Below are 15,132 nucleotides of genomic sequence, written 5' to 3'. Positions count from 1 at the left end.
GGAATCCGGCGGAAGAAATTGAGATGAAATCATGATTTGTTGCAGTTAAAATGGTTTTTTAACTGCATATTCGGATTCAGCACCTGAAAAATCCCTGGGACGGTTTCATTGTGCAGAAATTAGCTATCAAACTTGGATTCCAATAAATTACTGCCGGATTTTCACCGGAAAAAATCGCCGGAAAAGCTTTCAAAAAGTCGCGTTAAAGACTACTCCTTTAGAAAATTCCTATTACAAAGCAACTACCCTCTCACAATCTTATTCCAGAAGAAACTTGAAAGAAGTCGCCCAGAAATCGAAAGCGCAGAGCGAGGAAGAGGAAGGTAAGAATATTTAACCAAATAGTGTACCACTGTCACGTTGAAAAGTGCCCACTCTCGTACAAATAAATAAAAAATAATAATTTATTTTCTAAAGAGAGATTCGATGCCGAATGTGCAAGGTAGGTCAGACCAGGGTGGGCAGCGAAAAATGTTGTGGAGCTCCTCGTTGGCATCTTGACGGTAAAGCGCGTGAAGCCAATGTGAAATTTCATGATGATTGCCACCGTATCTGTGCACTCTTAGAGCTGAAAAACATGAGGCTGCGTGGCATCTTAGCACTCTTCAACGTCTAACCAATGCACAGTGCTCAAGAATCCACGTCACATCACTTGACAACAGTTCTAAACGCGTACGCGTGGCATCGTAATTCAATTCGGACGATAGTGGGACTTTGTAATTTGTCTGTCTTTTGACTGAACCACAGCATGGTTGCAGATATCATACGGACAGCCTTTAATTAAAGCCAAAGCCTTATTGTTTCTGTTACCCAACGCTCTTTCGAACTTCCCTTCGTTTCCATTGATCGATCTGCCTGGTCGCTCGCTCACCATTTGCTGTTATTATTACTGCCTATCTGTTCATCCAAATCCCAATGGCGTCGCAGTTTCCATCCGCTGGTGCATCTTCCTCTTCTGCGGCCATTTCTTATGGTCCCTATGACGTTTTTATAAATCACAGGGGACCTGATGTCAAAAACACCTTTGCCGGCCATCTCTACTATACACTTAAATCCAAGGGATTGCAAGTCTTTCTTGACAGGCCGGAACTGCAGGCTGGACACAACATTTCTGATCAAATAAAAGCCGCTATTGAAGTGGCCTCTGTGCATATTGCGATTTTCTCTGAACGCTATGCAGAATCGAAGTGGTGCCTAGAAGAGCTTGTCCTCATGCTCAACTCGAGGGGTACAATTCTTCCTGTTTTTTACAACGTTGATCCTGCTGACCTCCGGTGGTCAAACAAACGAAAGTACGCTGAAGCCCTGCAGAAACACGAAGAGGATCAACGATACGACTGGCAAACGATTCAGGGATGGAAAAAGGCTCTTTCTAGTGTTGCAGGTATAAGCGGCTTCGAGCTAGAGGCGTGCAATGGGTAAGCATCTTCCACTATCCCAATCTGTGCAGATTTTTTTTTTTTTATTTGGTGGATTGGTACATGACAAACTTAGGTAGGCCTGTTCTCACTAGTTCTTGCACCTTTCTCTGATTATGAATATCAGGGACGAGGTGGAGCTGCTGGATCAGGTGGTGCAAAGAGTTTTGAAAGAGGTTCCAAAACCACCGTTGTTTGTGGCCAAGTATAAAATTGGTCTGCAGGAAAAAATTAAAGATTTTGAAAGGACAACCCTATCTCGGCTGGAGGGAGAGGACACGCTGGGGGCCAAGGTTGTGGGGATTGTAGGTTTAGGCGGGATTGGGAAATCGACTCTCGCAAAAGAATTTTTCAACGAGAAGAGATCAAATTATAATGGCTCTTCTTTTTTGCTTGATGTAAGGGAAAGTGCAGCACAAAAGGTCCTACATTCTTTGCAGAAGAAGCTCATTAAAGACTTAGTAGGCAGAGATATCCCCATTGATAGTTGGGAAGAAGGTGTAGGAATACTGGAAAATAATCTTAAATCTTGTAAGGCTCTAATAATATTAGACGATGTTGATCATCGCTATCAACTGGATGCGTTCTTGCCTGTGAAGAGTGTCCTTCACCCCACGAGTTTGATTTTGGTCACTTCTCGTAACAAGCGTGTCCTTCAAAGTGTATGTCCTTCAATTTATCAGCTCAAGGGCCTCGATCGACCAAACTCTTCAGAACTTTTCTGTTCGCATGCCTTCTGTCGGCCACATCCACCACCAAAATTTAAAGACCTTGTAGATGGGTTTCTAAAGGCCTGCGACGGATTGCCTCTGTCGTTGCAAGTGTTTGGGAGTCTACTCTGTCAAGAAGACGACAGATCCTACTGGGAAGAGCAACTGAATGGACTTCAAAATCTACCTGATGACATACAGAAAAGACTTAAAATAAGTTACAATTCACTGAGTGAAGAGGAGCAGCAGATATTTTTAGATATCGCTTGTTTTTCTTTAGGAGAAGATAAGGATAAGTGGATTAAAATATGGGGTTGGTCAGGGTGGAAAGGTTCGATAGGGTTTCGAAATTTGGAAGTGAAGAGGAGCAGCAGATATTTTTAGATATCGCTTGTTTTTCTTTAGGAGAAGATAAGGATAAGTGGATTAAAATATGGGGTTGGTCAGGGTGGAAAGGTTCGATAGGGTTTCGAAATTTGGAAAATAAATGTCTGGTTGATGTGGATGAGTGCAATGAGATAAAAATGCACGATCACCTGAGAGACATGGGGAGAAGTATTGCTCAGGATCCATCATTGCCTCGTCGTCTCTGGCATGCGACGCCGAAAGACGTCTATGATCTGCTGGAGCAATCATCATTCTCTGTAAGTGCTTTAATCATCGCAACCTTTGTATTTGTGTCAACAATTTTCAAAGATTTTTTATTCAAAAAACATTTCTGAATTGTGCTGTGTTGTAATCCATTTTTGTTTTTATGTCACAAACAGGTAATAGAAGTCCGCGGAATTATAATGTCTCCTAGGTAGGTTGTCCAGGGCAACATATAATTGGGAGGAGGAAAGTTTCAGTGATAACGGGTTCGGAATCAGTAAATTGCAACTTCTTGAAGCTAGAGGAGATTTTGTTAAAGGCATACTGACTAAAGTGCGGTCACCATCACCAAATCTCCTATGGCTCCGCTGGATTAATTATCCGTGCTCTTCCCTACCCTCCTGTATCCCAATGCGCGATTTAAGATTTTTAAGAGTGGAGGGGCTCAGATTGGAAAGATGGGAATCTAAGGTATGTGAGTAGGATGTAGATGAACTTGATTTCTAATTTTGAATAGATGAGAATCATGATTTTATGTCTTATCTTTCTTATGATTGAAACGTGAACTTTGCAGCCACCCCTGCAGTTGCGGGAGTTACATATTGATGATGCTCCACTTTTAGAGTTTCCAAACTCTTTATGTCACCTGCCGTACCTCCAAAAGATCAGTCTCAAAGACTGTGAAAGTTTGGAGGATCTTCCAGATTCCATAGAGAATTTAAGGAATCTCCGAGAGATCGATCTGGAGGGTTGTATAAGTTTGGAGGTGCTTCCAAACGCCGTCGGGGCTTTAATGAACCTTCAGAAAATCGATCTGTCAGGGTGTGTAAATTTGAAGAGACTTCCAAATTTCTCCGAGAATTTATCAAATGTTCATAGTATCAGTCTGACGGGCTGTACAAGTTTGGAGGCGCTTCCAGATTCCATAGAGAATTTAAGGAATCTACGAAAGATCAATCTGGAGGGTTGTAGAAGTTTGGAGGTGCTTCCAAACGCCATCGGGGCTTTAATGAACCTTCAGGAAATCGATCTGTCACGGTGTGTAAATTTGAAGAGACTTCCAAATTTCCCTGAGAATTTATCAAATGTTCATAGTATCAGTCTGGCGGGCTGTAACAGTTTGGAGGCGCTTCCAGATTCCATAGAGAATTTAAGGAATCTCCGAGAGATCGATCTGGGGGGTTGTACAAGTTTGGAGGTGCTTCCAAAAGCCATCGGGGCTTTAATGAACCTTCAGAAAATCGATCTGACATGGTGTGTAAGTTTGAAGAGACTTCCAAATTTCTCCGAGAACTTATCAAACGTTCATACTATCAGTCTGAGGGGCTGTAAAAGTTTGGAGGCGCTTCCAGATTCCATAGAGAATTTAAGGAATCTCCGAGAGATCGATCTTTGGGGTTGTAGAAGTTTGGAGGTGCTTCCAAAAGCCATCGGGGCTTTAATGAACCTTCAGAAAATCGATCTGACATGGTGTGTAAGTTTGAAGAGACTTCCAAATTTCTCCGAGAACTTATCAAACGTTCATACTATCATTCTGGCGGGCTGTAAAAGTTTGGAGGCGCTTCCAGATTCCATAGAGAATTTAAGGAATCTCCGAGAGATCGATTTTAGGGGTTGTATAAGTTTGGAGGTGCTTCCAAACGCCATCTGGGCTTTAATGAACCTTCAGGAAATCGATCTGCCAGGGTATGTAAATTTGAAGAGACTTCCAAATTTCTCCGAGAATTTATCAAACGTTCATACTATCAGTCTGAGCGGCTGTAGAAGTTTGGAGGCGCTTCCAGATTCCATAGAGAATTTAAGGAATCTCCGAGAGATCGATCTTTGGGGTTGTGAAAGTTTGGAGGTGCTTCCAAACGCCATCGGGGCTTTAATGAACCTTCAGAAAATTGATCTGTCAGGGTGTGTAAATTTGAAGAGACTTCCAAATTTCTCCGAGAATTTATCAAACGTTCATACTATCAGTTTGAGGGGCTGTAAAAGTTTGGAGGCGCTTCCAGATTCCATAGAGAATTTAAGGAATCTCCGAGAGATCGATCTGGAGGGTTGTATAAGTTTGGAGGTGCTTCCAAACACCATCGGGGCTTTAATGAAACTTCAGGAAATCGATCTGGAAGGGTGTGAAAATTTGTTGAGACTTTCAAATTTCTCCCAGAATTGATCAAATGTTCATAATATCAGTCAGACGGGCTGTAAAAGTTTGGAGGCGCTTCCAGATTCCATAGAGAATTTAAGGAATCTCCGAAAGATCAATTTGGAGGGTTGTAGAAGTTTGGAGGTGCTTCCAAACGCCATCGGGACTTTAATGAACCTTCAGGAAATCGATCTGTCAGGGTGTGAAAATTTGAAGAGACTTCCAAATTTCTCGGAGAATTTATCAAATGTTCATAGTATCAGTTTGACGGGCTGTAAAAGTTTGGAGGCGCTTCCAAATTCCATAGAGAAATCAAGGAATCTCCGAAAGATCATGTTGGGAGATGCGTTTTTTATCCCTGGCTGGCAGATATATATTGGTCCAGTCCGCTCTTTCTCAACTGGCGGTTTATTGGGGCCACCTCTTCTTACTTCCTGCATCCATTACAAGTAAAATGGCTTCTGTGGCAGCCACATTTTTATGGGGCGGCAGATCATATCAGTCTAAGATCCATCTCGTAAAGCTGGAGTCCATTGCAAGGCCTAAGGTTTTGGGCGGTTGGGGCCTTCTGCACATGCCGACTTTCGGCAAAGCTCTTCTATGCAAATCCCTTCTCAGAGGAATATATGGGAAATGTCAATGGAGCACTATCATTAATCAAAAATACCTCAAAGGAAAAAGTATGGTTTTTTGGTACAGAAGACGCTCTTTGGGCATCAGAAGAGGCTCCCCCATATGGCAAAGTTTTAGAAAGATCCAGTCTCTCTTCTTCATGAACTCTTCTCCCCCATATGGCAAAGTTTTAGAAAGATCCAGTCTCTTTTCTTCATGAATTTAAGATGGAAATTTTTCTCGGGATCCAGCAATTTTATTGGCATTGATTCAACTGTGCACAATCTGGAATTGATGATTCCCCCTGCTTTGCTATCTTTCTTCTTCTCAAGGGGCTTTTTCACATGGAATAAATTAATAAAAACTTGGTCATCTCAGTCCCCTGTATGGAAGGATGCGGCCGAATTATCTCTGCCCCACTCTCTTCGTCCCTTATGGTCATCGGCTATCAACAGTTTTTCCAGCAAAGGCTTCTCTCAATCGGGATCCAAGGATGAACTCATCTGGTCACTTCAGAAATCATCACAGTCTATTGGTGTCAGAGATCTTTATGCTGCATTCTTCTCTGGACAGTCGCCCTCCTCTCCCATCTTCCCCCTCAAAGTTTGGAAAGCTTCTTGTTCGCTCAAGATGATTCTCTTCTCATGGCTTCTCTTCTCGGACAGGAATCTCACCTGGCAGGTTCTCCAAAGAAAGGGATGGCAGGGTCCGGGCAGATGCCAAATGTGCCTTTCGGAAGCTGAATCCAACTCTCACATGTTCTTCAACTGTGCCTCATCTTCAACAATCTGGTATGATTTATCTTTGATATATGGTTTTTCTCATCAAGTTTTTTCCTCTGTACAGGAAGGCTTCAATTGGTGGAGCGCTCAGAATCCCTCATGGCGCTCATTGTTTATCCTCACCTGTTGGTTTCTTTGGAAATGGAGAAATGATTGCATTTTCCAGAACTCCAGATTGCCCCTTGATTCTATCCTGATCTCAATCACGGGCTATCTGCCTCCCGCAGATTAATCTCCAATCCAGCTCTGCTTCTAATACAACTTTTTGGACCATCTACTCACAATGTTGGTGTATTTACAGATTTTGGCTTGCTGTCTCAGCACCTACTGTATAAAAAACTATTATGGCGATCCTGCTCCTCCCCCATGAAGCGTTAATTGTGGAGGTTTATGTTTCTCTCTTTCTCAATCTTTTTTAGAAAGGTCTGCTTCTCTCAAGAAGCGCCACTGTTGTTATGTTGATGGATCCTCATGCCTATATGTTGCGCTTTTTTGCTCATGCTGGGCTCAGTGATTTTCGCTGGGCTTTCTCATATTAGTGACAATATGTTATATGCTGCCTCATCAGTCACACAAACGGATCAGCTGTATGTTTTCCAGCTGATTCTCATAGATTTCGATCATGTATACAGATCTTTATATTTTCTTAATATAATCTATTATGTTTTTTCTCTCTGAAAAAAAAGAAGTTTGGAGGTGCTTCCAAATGCCATCGGGGCTTTAATGAACCTTCAGGAAATCGATATGTCACGGTGTGTAAATTTGAAGAGACTTCCAAATTTCCCCGAGAATTTATCAAATGTTCATAGTATCAGTCTCGCGGGCTGTAACAGTTTGGAGGCGCTTCCAGATTCCATAGAGAATTTAAGGACTCTCCGAGAGATCGATCTGGGGGGTTGGGGGGTTGTACAAGTTTGGAGGTGCTTCCAAAAGCCATCGGGGCTTTAATGAACCTTCAGAAAATCGATCTGACATGGTGTGTAAGTTTGAAGAGACTTCCAAATTTCTCCTAGAATTTATCAAACGTTCATACTATCAGTCTGAGGGGCTGTAAAAGTTTGGAGGCGCTTCCAGATTCCATAGAGAACTTAAGGAATCTTCGACAGATCGATCTTTGGGGTTGTAGAAGTTTGGAGGTGCTTCCAAACGCCATCGGGGCTTTAATGAACCTTCCGAAAATCGATCTGTCAGGGTGTGTAAATTTGAAGAGATTTCCAAATTTCTCCGAGAATTTATCAAACTTATCAAACGTTCATACTATCAGTCTGTGGCGCTGTGAAAGTTTGGAGGCGCTTCCAGATTCCATAGAGAATTTAAGGAATCTCCGAGAGATTGATCTTAGGGGTTGTAGAAGTTTGGAGGTGCTTCCAAACGCCATCGTGGCTGTAATGAACCTTCAGAAAATCGATCTGAAGGGTTGTATAAGTTTGGAGGTGCTTCCAAACGCCATCTGGGCTTTAATGAACCTTCAGGAAATCGATCTGTCAGGGTATGTAAATTTGAAGAGACTTCCAAATTTCTCCGAGAATTTATCAAACGTTCATACTATCAGTCTGAGGTACTGTGAAAGTTTGGAGGCGCTTCCACATTCCATAGAGAATTTAAGGAATCTCCGAGAGATCGATCTGGAGGGTTGTATAAGTTTGGAGGTGCTTCCAAACGCCATCGGGGCTTTAATGAACCTTCAAAAAATCGATCTGTCAGGGTGTGTAAATTTGAAGAGACTTCCAAATTTCTCCGAGAATTTATCAAACGTTCATACTATCAGTCTGAGCAACTGTATAAGTTTGGAGGCGCTTCCAGATTCCATAGAGAATCTACTGCGACTGAGGCATCTCCATTTGGGTTGTTGTAGCAGGTTGATCCTCTCCAATGAAACGCTTGGTAACATCACCACGCTGAAATGCTTAGATCTCTCAGGTTGTCTCCAAATAGAAGTATTACCTCTCCAGGTGCTACAACAATGGTCCTTGAAAAGGTTAAATTTGTTGAGTACCAACATAAGAGAGTTGCCCAGTGCGCCTACTGTATGCCTAAACAATTTGGAAGTTCTGATCTTAGGAAGCCCGCTGTTGAAAGTGCTTCCACCATGGCTCGGTTACCTAGAGAATTTGAAAGATTTGCTGATCCGTGGATGCCGGAAATTGAAATGTCTGCCCTATTCAATCGGACAGTGCAGTCAGATGAGAAATATGGAGATTTCAAAATGTGGAATACAATATTTACCAGACTCTGTCATGCAGCTGAACAATCTGGAAATTCTAAGAGTACGCGGCTGCCCATTACGCGAACTACCATTTAAGAATCTTGAGTTAACAGAGTCTTCCGAGGGGAGGCAATTGGATTCTTCCATTGGCAGAGGTATGAATGGACTACGTGAGATGCATCTGTACCTCACAGAAATATCGGAGGTGTCCTTCCCTGCAGGTGTCTGTCCCAACCTTGAGGAACTGAAGATCAGGTGGTGTAATGATCTGGTGGAGGTTGGAGCATTGCCAACCACCCTAGAACATCTAGATTTGAGGGGTTGTGGTGCATTGAGGAAAGTAGGAGGGCTGTGTGGTCTTGCACAACTTGAGCGGCTGGACATAAGGGGATGTTGCGCCCTGGAAGTAGAGGAGCTGCCATGTCTTGAAACTGTGATATCCATGGACACATTACGGCCAGTTTTGACATCTTTGAAGATATTGAAGACCAGGTGGTCTTACGACCCCGACGAGAAGGAAGAGGCGGAAGTGGAGGCGGTCCTGGATAGCGGTGTTTTACCAGATTATGGTGCTTGTTGGGGGCAGTATCGAGGTAGGACTACATGACCATTTATTATTAAAATATTTTGAATATATCTTTCAAACCAATAGTCTTGTAAAATAATTTTATAATTATATAAACAAATATGGCAAGGTAGTTTATTTTTCACGCTAAAAGATTATAAAAATGTTATTTTATATGTAAATGAAATTTTATAGTTTAGTTTGAGAAGGAACTAATAATAAATTGTAAATTGTGTGAAGTGGATATATTAATTTTTTGTTTAGATATTTGGATTTGTATAAATTTTGGTGAGTAATAACTATTAGCTCGTTTACACGTTTACAATTTTATTTACATAAGACTAAAACATAAATAATAATGAGAAGTAACTCTAAGTAAATATATTTATTTGCGTTTTATTTCCATCTATTTTTTATGCAAGGACTTGATTAAACTATAATGGGAACCACGGTTGGAATTTGGATTCCTCTAATTGGGATGCTTCTAGTTGTTTTTTTGTAACATCTAAACATGTAACCTTAATGCAAACAAGCATGGAATTATGTTTGAGCCATGAGCTTTGCTAGCTCAACCAAAGGTGACCCTACATTCATCCCATCTCTCAATGGGATGCTTCTAGCTTTAGGAGAAGTGGGAGGACTCAAGAGCATGCATGGGAGATTGACATGGAATCAAGAAGGAATAACCTAACAAAAAAACAATAAAGCATAGAGCTTTAGATGTATGTCTAGAGAAAACTTGTGCTGGCATGAGCATGATACAACAAATTGTAGGCAATATATTCGTGAACTACATGTGACCCTATATTCATCCCATCCATGGTTGGGATGCTTCAAGCTCATGAGCATGAATGGAAGATAAATATGGTTTTTAAAAAATAGAATGTATTAAATATACCCAAAAGAAGAAAAGGGCTTTGGAAGTATGTCTAGAGAAAACTTGTGCTAGTATGAGCATGATGCAACAAATTGTGGGAAATTTTATCCCTTTCTTGCATATAACTCCGCGATTGCACACAACTTTCTGGACACATCTCATCATCCACTAGTTCAAATGCCAACTCTGGATCAAAATCCTCATTATGTTGCTCACAAATATTATCTAGCACATAGCATGCTCCAAGAACAACTGGAAAGTCAAGCAAATTCACCTCAGTGTGCTTTTCTAGACAACGTCACCTCCCTTTCAATCAATCAAATGCATCCTTTACAATCTTCTGAATCTCGCTTATCTTATAATTGAAAGGTTGTTGAGTCCAAGATTATGTTTGACATATGGAACTAGAAACCAATCTAAGAGTGGATAAGCTAAACCATTCATTTCCAACTTGAAAAGATCAAAATTCTTTAGGTCTAAGTCATCGGACATAGAACCTTGTAAGCCTATATAGATATTAGTGAAGGAGCTTGTGTTATCTACAACTCCCTACAATGCAATAGATTGGGATGTTCTTTAGTTTCTCTTAGTGTTCCTTTTATTGAAGTAAGTAGCTGTAGTAGCCTTAGGAGAAATAATAGGAACATAAGTAGTGTACATGGCCCCAACTTCACATTAGTGCACTATTCTAGACGATGTCACCTCCCTTTCAATCGACAAAATGCATCCTTTACAATCTTTTGAATCTCACTTATATTATAATTGAAAGCATGTTGAGTCCAAGTAATATTATGTTGGACATATGGGACTAGAAGCTAATCCAAGAGTGGATAAGCTAAACCATTCATTTCTAACTTGAAAAGATCAAATTCTTTAGGACTAAGTCATCAGACATAGAACCCTGTAAGCCTATACATATATTAGTGAAGGAGCTTGTGCTATCTACAACTCCCTACAATGTAATGGAGTAGGATGTTCTTTGGTTTCTCTCAGTGTTCCTTTTATTGAAGTAAGTAGCTATATTAACCTTGGGAGAAATAATAGGAACATGAGTAGTGTACATGGCCCCAACAACCTTAGGAATCCCATAAATTCTTTCAAACTCTTTCATCAAGCCCTACATCCAATCATTGGAAATCCCCATAATATATTTAGGGAGAAGCACCTAGTGAATAACAACACAAAATTCCAATACCAACTTATGACAGCTCGACATCCCCAATTCATATCTCTTGGACACTAGATGCAATGGCTCTCCAGTGGCTAGCCTCTGTATGCAAACAACCACTCTTTGACTCACAGGGATTGTTTTCCTCAACATTGTGTCCTTGGGAACCACTGAATTCAATTCTTCGCAAATATGATTGAAAGTTTCCCTACTCATTCAGAAGGATTTATGGAAATCTGAATCAGGGAATCTTGGATGATTGCATTGTTACCACTAGGCATATGATGCAAGATATATTTTAAAGATTCGTGGTTTATATCAGAAGCCTTGGTCGAGCTTATTAATTCTTAAAATTTATATTTTTATTCAAATTTAAAGTAAAAAAATTTTATGCTCTCAAATAAGAATTTATATTTTGGGTAAATCGATCTTTAGAAAAATAATAATAATTCTTATTTTTATTTATGTTCACAATATTCACAGTTGGATGAATTTTTTTTGAGTTCGAAGTGCAAATCAATCTTCAGGACATTGAAGATGAAAATTAAATATCCAGAAGATGGACCTGGTTCTAGACGGTGAAACATAAATTTGGACTCTGAAATAGAAATTCATCTAACAATGAATATTTCAAATATAAATGAAAACCAACACCACAAAAGTATTAATAATTATTATTGTTACAAACAAAAATAAAAGATTGACCAAATGCTTAAATTTTCCCTTTTTGCGATTTGTTCTTTACCCAAAGACTTCTCTAAACGCTATGCTTGGTGGAAACAACTGCACCAAGTGCAACTACTCCAAACCTGACCCTCTTTGTAACACTCTCCTCCCACATATACCCAAGAAACTGGCCAGTCGAGGTAAAAGAGGTCACTATGATATGATTCAACCTCCTGAGTCACGTTAAGGAAGTGGAACCGATGGAAACACACCATACAAACATTGAACATCAGCATTAGGACCCTCAGGAACCAATCCAACCTTTCTGCCAACCAGCCCTTGGGTCCCACTAAGATTTTGGACCACCTGACCTCCGCAGGCTCTCATGCTATGGGCATGCCAACATCCAGGGACCTCTAGGCGCTCTCACAGGCCTATAAACCAGTGTCCAAGGACTAGCTTGCACAATGCTATGCCAACGTCCCCACGATTTGAGCCACTTTTTCAGGCCTAGAGCCCAGGTCGCTGCCCAGAATTGAATGACATCTTCAGAATAGTAAAATAACAAGGAAATGATAGTACAAATGCAATTACTTGAATAAGACCTTGATTGGACCCCTGCTAGCCATGACAAGCATTTCGTCAAACATATCACGAATATGTAATCTACAGGTGTAAATAATAGATCTGAGCATAGGGGTCTCATATTTAGCTGAGAATTGCTATGAAACATTGAGGCCTCAACACATCAACTACCATTCATCCATTAGGTCATCGATAGATTGTTCATTCATTTACAAGTAAAAACATGATGAGAGCCATACATAGCTACTGTCATAAAACATATATATAACCGGCACAATAACAAAAAAAATACCAATGAAATCACAACCATATAAAGCACATATAACCAATATAATACTCATAGAATTACAAGGAGAAATAACCTCATATTGATGATGTAAAATCCAAAACCGAGATGAGACTTCCATATTCCACCCGACCATAGAATGGCTGAGGCAAATCACTCTTCAACCATTCACTCCAATGCCATATTCCAAGCATGAATGTGGGATCTCATAAAACACATTAATCTAAAACCATTCAGGGCTTCTAGAGGCCAACCACATCAACCCATCAAACAATGATTCCACCTCATGGTCGGGCATCACAAAACCATCATCAGATTCGTCTCTATCCAAGCCTTTCAGGGCTCTAGAGCGTTTGTTCCAACAAAGGCTCTAGGACTAGTAACTCAACCCACAACTGCCCCCGGGCTCTAGAGCGTTTGTCCAACCAATGCTCTAGAACTAGTAACTCAACCCACCAAGGGTTCCAAAGCGTTTGTCAAACCAAGGCTACAGGGCTAGTAACTCAACCCAAGCTGTTACAGGGCTCCAAAGCATTTGTCCAACCAAGGATCCAAGAACTAATAACTCAACCCAAGCTAAGGAAACATGAGAACCAACCAAAACAAAACAAGGAAATAAACCCACAATCTCCATGGCTATCCAGGAAATGGCAAGCCTAGTAAATCCACTTTCAATCGAGGCAATCCTCCATGCCTGTCACAAATCATGACCAGTAATCCACATGCATATGCCATGCATGCCAAAATTAGTGAGGAAAACATACATGCAACTTGGTACCTGCAAGAAAATCCCGCTGTAGCTGCTGATCTCGATGTCCTCTTGCACTTTCTTGCTCTTCCTTTTCCTTCTTGCTCCAAAAATCCAAGTATGCCATACCCTCCAATAGTGCTCCAAGAAAAATCTAAGTATCCAAGAGTATGAGGGAGAGAGAAAGAGAATAATGAGAGAGCTCCAACACTGAACTAAAAAAAGGTTACCAACTGATCCTCATAAGCATTTTTATCAATGAGGCCTCTATTTTATTCATTTTCCATTATTTTCCTTCATTTTCGTCCTCACATGCAACCTGTGACCTTTCACCTCCCTTTTCTCCTAATTTCCATTATTTTCATAAATAAATGCACCAAAAACGCCATTTTTCCTTTCCAAAGCCTTAGCCATTGCCTTTGCCAATTTCCTTAGTCATTAAGCAACCATAAGTGATCCCCATCACTATTATTTTGCCCAACATTTAACTTGGAATAAGTGTCCCATCAACTGTGGTTATTATTTTTCCTTTATTAACTTTTATTACATGGAATTTTCACTAGGGCTATTACACTCTTGAGCCTACATCTCTCCATATTTTCCATTTGGTTATAGTATTATTGCATGCGATTATAGTATTCAATCATAATCTCAATATTCCTCTTGTGACTTTTCTCAAACATCTCCCTCTAAAGCTTGTAATTTCTGCCCCTCTTCCTTCTCTTGTCTTCCTCCACTTTTCTATCGGATCCATCTCAGAAGGATTCTTCAATTTCCTCAGATCCAAGCTACCCAGAAAGAACTTCATCAATTTAATGAAATATTTGGATTGATGGGATTGACAGCTCCCAAACCATGTAGATTCCACTTATTAGTTCTTCTCCAAAACACAGGGAAAAAAATTATGTGCAAATCTAGAACTTTGTTTTATTCACATTGCTTGCCATTATTGCAATCAATATGCTCCCTATTTTAGTATTCTTGACTTGGGTTTTTATCAAACCATTTGAATGTTGCAATTTCAATGAAAACAAATGGATTTTTTTCCACCAATGTGAACAAAGAAAGTTTCCCAAGAAGAAGTCTCCATATCAAGGACTCTAGAGCTGACCGAAGGCTATCCTCCATGCTCTGCATCCTCTCCATGATCATAATCACATGGAATTAATGTGGGGGTCCGTGGTGGAGAGTTTGTATTCAAGAAAGCACAATGTATTACAAGTATTTTATATTTCATAAATGGTGATAGACATCATTCTTCATGAGCCAGAACTTTCAGATCTTTAAACTGATCTATTTGGACTCTAGAGATCTGGTACAAATTGTAGTTGAAACGACACTTCTGTTGTTCCATAGGTGACACTGTGATGTAGCATATTTTTCACATGTGAGTGGTGGCCCATAACGTATTATAGAAAAAACAACAGAGAAAATTTTCAAGTCATATGAAGAATCAATATTGTAAAAAAAAGTTACTACATACAACATTGTTGGCTGCTAGGGGCCTGACCCAGGTTCAACAGTGAGTTTAGCCAAGCAAATCCCGATACTACCGGTCCTTTCGGCAACACTTCGCGGAGCACGGACTGAGGTCTCACCCGAGGTAGTATGGGAGGGTGTTGGAACCAGGTTTCCACACCCTAGGGATGTCTTGATGTGGGAGATCGGTACCCGATCCAGCCTTCGTGCTCACTGGATTAAGTGTACCCAACAATTTCTGGTGTTCTGTGGAACTGCGCAACCTTAACCGCAGTGCGATCTAGGTTAATTACCCAGTTCTTCCT

The 15,132-nt window shown here is 40.6% G+C and overlaps 1 protein-coding gene across 1 annotated transcript; it reads left to right on the top strand.

Annotated features, from left to right (window-relative positions):
* Window positions 1-712: 712 nt before the first annotated feature.
* On the top strand, window positions 713-5,608 carry LOC149225764 (disease resistance protein Roq1-like). Its single transcript, XM_089380010.1, has 5 exons — window positions 713-1,418; window positions 1,546-2,485; window positions 2,638-2,776; window positions 2,931-3,190; window positions 3,294-5,608. Exons 1-5 carry the CDS (start codon window positions 916-918, stop codon window positions 4,878-4,880), a joined length of 3,429 nt encoding a protein of 1,142 aa, XP_089236136.1. The 5' UTR covers window positions 713-915; the 3' UTR covers window positions 4,881-5,608.
* The last annotated feature ends 9,524 nt before the right edge of the window (window positions 5,609-15,132 follow it).

Source organism: Pinus tabuliformis, chromosome J, assembly GCF_031772625.1.
Source record: "Pinus tabuliformis cultivar Carrire ecotype Pingquan chromosome J, CPIR1, whole genome shotgun sequence".
NCBI lineage: Eukaryota > Viridiplantae > Streptophyta > Pinopsida > Pinales > Pinaceae > Pinus > Pinus tabuliformis.
This window is presented reverse-complemented; position numbering and strand designations above follow the sequence as displayed.